General features: G+C 39.8%; 1 protein-coding gene across 3 annotated transcripts in view; it reads left to right on the top strand.

The window, feature by feature from the left end:
* The window catches only part of naa35 (N-alpha-acetyltransferase 35, NatC auxiliary subunit), a 53,451-nt gene extending 49,919 nt beyond the window's left edge, over positions 1 to 3,532 (top strand). For all 3 annotated transcript variants that reach the window (XM_073070955.1, XM_073070964.1, XM_073070946.1), the window contains exon 23: positions 3,284 to 3,532. In XM_073070955.1, coding sequence (XP_072927056.1) covers positions 3,284 to 3,343 — 60 coding nt within the window. In that variant the 3' untranslated portion in view covers positions 3,344 to 3,532. The remainder of the gene's footprint in view (positions 1 to 3,283) is intronic.
* The last annotated feature ends 880 nt before the right edge of the window (positions 3,533 to 4,412 follow it).

Here is a 4,412-nt window from a genome sequence, read left to right on the forward strand (position 1 = left end):
AGGATGGACTTGTAATCTGTTATGGTTTCTATACCTTGCCACATAGATTACGTGTCACTGGTTGTCACAGAGGTGTCTGTGAATATTTTGTGAGTTCTAATACTTTCCTGATGGTATGGGAGAGCGTGGCTCTTGCTAATATCTGAAGGCAGCATCCCAGTCCCTAATCGGTGCACGACCTTCTGCAATAAGCCATGGTGTCTGGTTTGCCCTGGCAGTGTAGTGTTTAATCACAGTAAAGTCCTCAATGTATTTTCACCGATCCCACACAATGTTGACGTGATGATCTTAGGTAGCCACCTCCCTGAATGTACTCCAGTCAGCGCTTTTGAAACAGTCCTGCAGTGCTGAGGTGGCATCCTCTGGCCAGGTCCTGACTTCCCTGTTAACTGGTTTGACTCATTTAACCAGTGGTCTGTATGCAGGGATTCCTTAAGGTTTTTATAGCCAGGGGTGATAATGGGGACAAGCTCCCACTACCTGTTAAATGCTCCCAATGGTGTGCACCTTAATAGCCTCTGAGAACCAAGTCCAGCTCCTGGCCTTCACTTGTGGCTTAGCTACTAAGCCCGGCAGAACCACTTCTACTGACAGAAGGGGCAAAGGTGGGTTACATGTGCCTTAAAACCAGTCGCTTCAGGCAGATGGGTCTCATCAGCTTTGGTTGGCAGCTCATCTAGAAGGAAAACTCTGATCTCAAACCTCTGCTTCCTTACGAAGGTCCTTATGAACCTGTTCATGGGGAAGGGTTCAGGAGTAAACCCTGAGGGGAAAAATACAGAGCTGAAGTCCTACATTGAGCTTAATGCTGTCTGGCAACTCCTGAAATGCTACTGGTACCAAACTATCGGTCTCTGCTATTCCTTTGGGTTCATCAGTTGCATGGAGTGGGGGAGCTTGCTACATGGGCAACTGCTTGCTCTCCATATCGTGCTGCCCAGGCTTGCGTATCTAGGCAGCTAGGACGTAATATCCATGGTCAACTCTGACCAACGGAGGCATCAGGCTATGCAGTGATTAGCAAAATGGATATACGGTTTGAGTACCTAAGGCGAGGACAAAATGGATTTGTGTTCGAGTTAAGAAAAATCTTTAATATGATTTGAGTTACCTGTAGTCATTCCAGGCTAGATATGACACAACTCAGTCACGTCTTTCTCTAAAACCCAAAGGACTATGAAAATAGACAGCAGGTTGAGCAGTATTTGTGATGAGAGGGGCCAACAGGTGATTGGCCAAGATTAATTAAATAAACTATTGACTTTAAGCTCCATCAGACTCTGGAAGAAAGTGTTTAGGGGCCAAATCAAGCTGGTTGTAGCTAGTCATTCTGATGGGAACATTTGCTTTTAGGTAAGATCTGTCACACTGCAGAAATATGACCTCTGAGCTTTTTGTATTGTTAATTATATATAATTAATCCAAAAATCCTTGCATGAACAAAGTTCCTCGCTGACATAATGGAGGGCTGAGGGAAAAAACATGACAGGCTTTAAAATAAAACACAACCTTGGATCATTACAAATTACTGCTGTCCCTTTGTTCTTGCATGTTTGAAATACCAATTTTGTCTCCTGGAGTTTAACACAAACCGTGTGATCAATACAAAGTATGTGGAATGTTTCCCCTGCCACTGTGCCCTCAGGTACAGAACTTAGCAGAGCAGAGAAACTGAAGATGCTACAATCCAGAGCAACAGGAAGAACTCTGCAGGTCGAGCAGCATGTGGAGAGAGTGTGGCTGGGGAAGAACTGTCAGCGCTTTAGCTTGCAGAGCACCTCCCCCCAAAAAATGCTATGTGACCTGCTGAGTTCCTTCAGAATATTTTGTTGTTACAGAATTTAACCTCTTTTTGTAAATATATGACATTGTACAGGAAAGAATAAAGCACATTTTCAAATGTTTTGTTATTTTTTTAAATAAAGGGTTAGTCTTATTTTGGAGCTGCTATTGCTTATTATACAATGCCATTTGAAATTTTACATTTGCTTACAAGCCATACTGACTGAAACACTCGTTGCTTTAGTTTTTCTTCAATATGTTTGGCATGCAGAACAGGCTACTTGTAGGTAGAGATGGCAGACTGAAGGTTGTTTACAGTACCCAGTGGACATGTCCTGTCAGTATGACTAAAGAGAACTTTTGAGGAAGGGTTTTTCAAACTACATTAACATACATTCTGATCCTGTCAAAATTATGCAGTAATTATCTAACAAATGATGTCTCATGTACAGAACTGTTTTCACTACTCAAGACTCGAGTGTCCTTCTGCCAATTCCTTGTTAAACTTCTGCAATTACCAAACATTTTCTGTAAAGTTGAAGGGGTCTGGATCAAAGATAAAGGTTTAGTTTGTTAAGAACATCAGTGGTTCAAAGACTTCATCCATAATTGGCTGGATTTTTAACATCATTTTCTCATTTCTGCTGAATTGGCCAAAGCAATACAAGGTTAATTTCAGTATACTGGAAAAGAAGGGGTAACTAGTAAAGGGCCCTTTTGAAATTTGTGTGGGTGTTGCAGTGATCCTTTAAGGCTGAAATTTGTTCCAAATCTGTGTCAAGGATCACATTTAAAAATGTGGCCTTACCAGAAAGTAGTTCTACTCAGCAGAGATGGCAGCTGCAGAAGCTGCCATTAATACACTTCTCAACAGCTGGCCATCATAACATTCTAATCTGTCAATCCTACCTCCATAGCTTACAGATCAAAATTGTTTACAAAGCATTGAATTGGAATTGTAGATAGTAGGGTCATTTGTTCTGAAATCCATATTTGTAAACAATCTAAGTGGTCCAGAAATCTAAAGGCAGGAGTTGAGTCCCACTGATTAGTTGGTATAAAAGTCAAATCAAACAATATATCAGTCATCATGCATAAATTACACAAGTTGTTCTTATCAAGAGGCAATTTTGCAAATCCACATCCACAGCATTATGGATCACTCTAGTACCATTAAAATTGGCCAGTCAGCAATAGTTCAATCCCAGTTCCTTATAGCTGATTAGGGATGTTGGATTAATCAATCCTAGAAATAGTGCCTATGATTAATATTCTGGGCTTCTAAAGATTTTTTTTTAAATGGTTGGCAGTGGGGGAAGCCAAAAGGGCAAGCAAAGTGACTAATTTGTGATGGGAAGCTTCGTCATTCAGGCTGATGGGCAGGTTGCATTGTTGAAGAGCAGCTGACATGAGAAAGCTTACAAAACAGCAAAACAGTTCTAGAGGTTGAACAAGTGATTGATAATTCATGTAGAAATAAACTTTTTTTTTTAAATTTCAGGTTCCTCCAGAATTTGACTTTTCTGTTCACAAATATTTTCCGGTCGTCAAGTTAATCTGATTCTGGTGTGCCCATGGATCCCTTTGTTTAATAACTGATTAAATAAATGAATTGGTATTGTTTCAATGCGTCTTAGGTGCTCCAGAGAACTAGAAATGATTAAACTTCAGAGCCATGAGACACATTCTTTGTATATGCTGCTGTTTTGTGTTAATACTGTGACCCAAATAAAAATATAACTTTTTAAAATGTGTTTGTTGGAATCATTCATAGTAGCACAGAAACTGTTCCACTCAGCAACACTCAATATCTATGTAATGAATGTTTGAAATCTTTGAATTAAAATCAAACTTATTTTACCTTCCCCAATATAGAAAGAAAAATGTTTAAACAATTAATGTCAGGACAGCTGAGCTTGAATGGCCTGCCTGTTAATATTGAGGGACCTTAAATTCAGCAGTGGGAACAATCACTGTATAGATTGATTGTTTGCTAATTCACAGTAAATGCTTTGTAAGGCAGGCTACCACTTAGTATTGCTCATCAGGGAACTCCATTTAGTGTTTTAATTATCAAATAACTCCCATCTGTGTGGTGCAAGAGAAAGTCTAAAGTTCTAGTCTTTTTTTCTAGTATATGATGGGAGGTTTGTAAAACAGGTGCAATATTAACCAAGAAGTACACTGCTGTAGCAAGGAGGGAAGGTGGCTAAAGATTCTACAAATAGGGCAATATAGGTAGAGTTCAAAGACAGAAGTAGAGCTACTACTGCCAGCTTCCAAATAGTCGAGGAAGGTAAATATGTAGGTAAATCAGATGTGCAAACAGCATAAATTATAGGGGATTTCAACTTACCAGTGTTGAGACTGCCTCTGGAAAAGGCATAGAAGAGACAGAATGCATGCAAGCAACTGCAGTACTGGATCTAATCATAGCCAAGTTAATACAGGATGTGTGATACTACCCAGGTTGATTTAGAGAAGGACACAGCTAGGCTTCTACAAATACCAGGATGCAGTCTTCTCTATGTGAATGAGGCTACGGTTACCTCATAAGGTATCTGGAGAACGCACCCTAACAGGTGTATGTAACAAGTGTAGAAATAAAATATAAGCAAAGAAACATAAAA

This window comes from Hemitrygon akajei, chromosome 2 (assembly GCF_048418815.1).
Source record: "Hemitrygon akajei chromosome 2, sHemAka1.3, whole genome shotgun sequence".
Taxonomy (NCBI): domain Eukaryota; kingdom Metazoa; phylum Chordata; class Chondrichthyes; order Myliobatiformes; family Dasyatidae; genus Hemitrygon; species Hemitrygon akajei.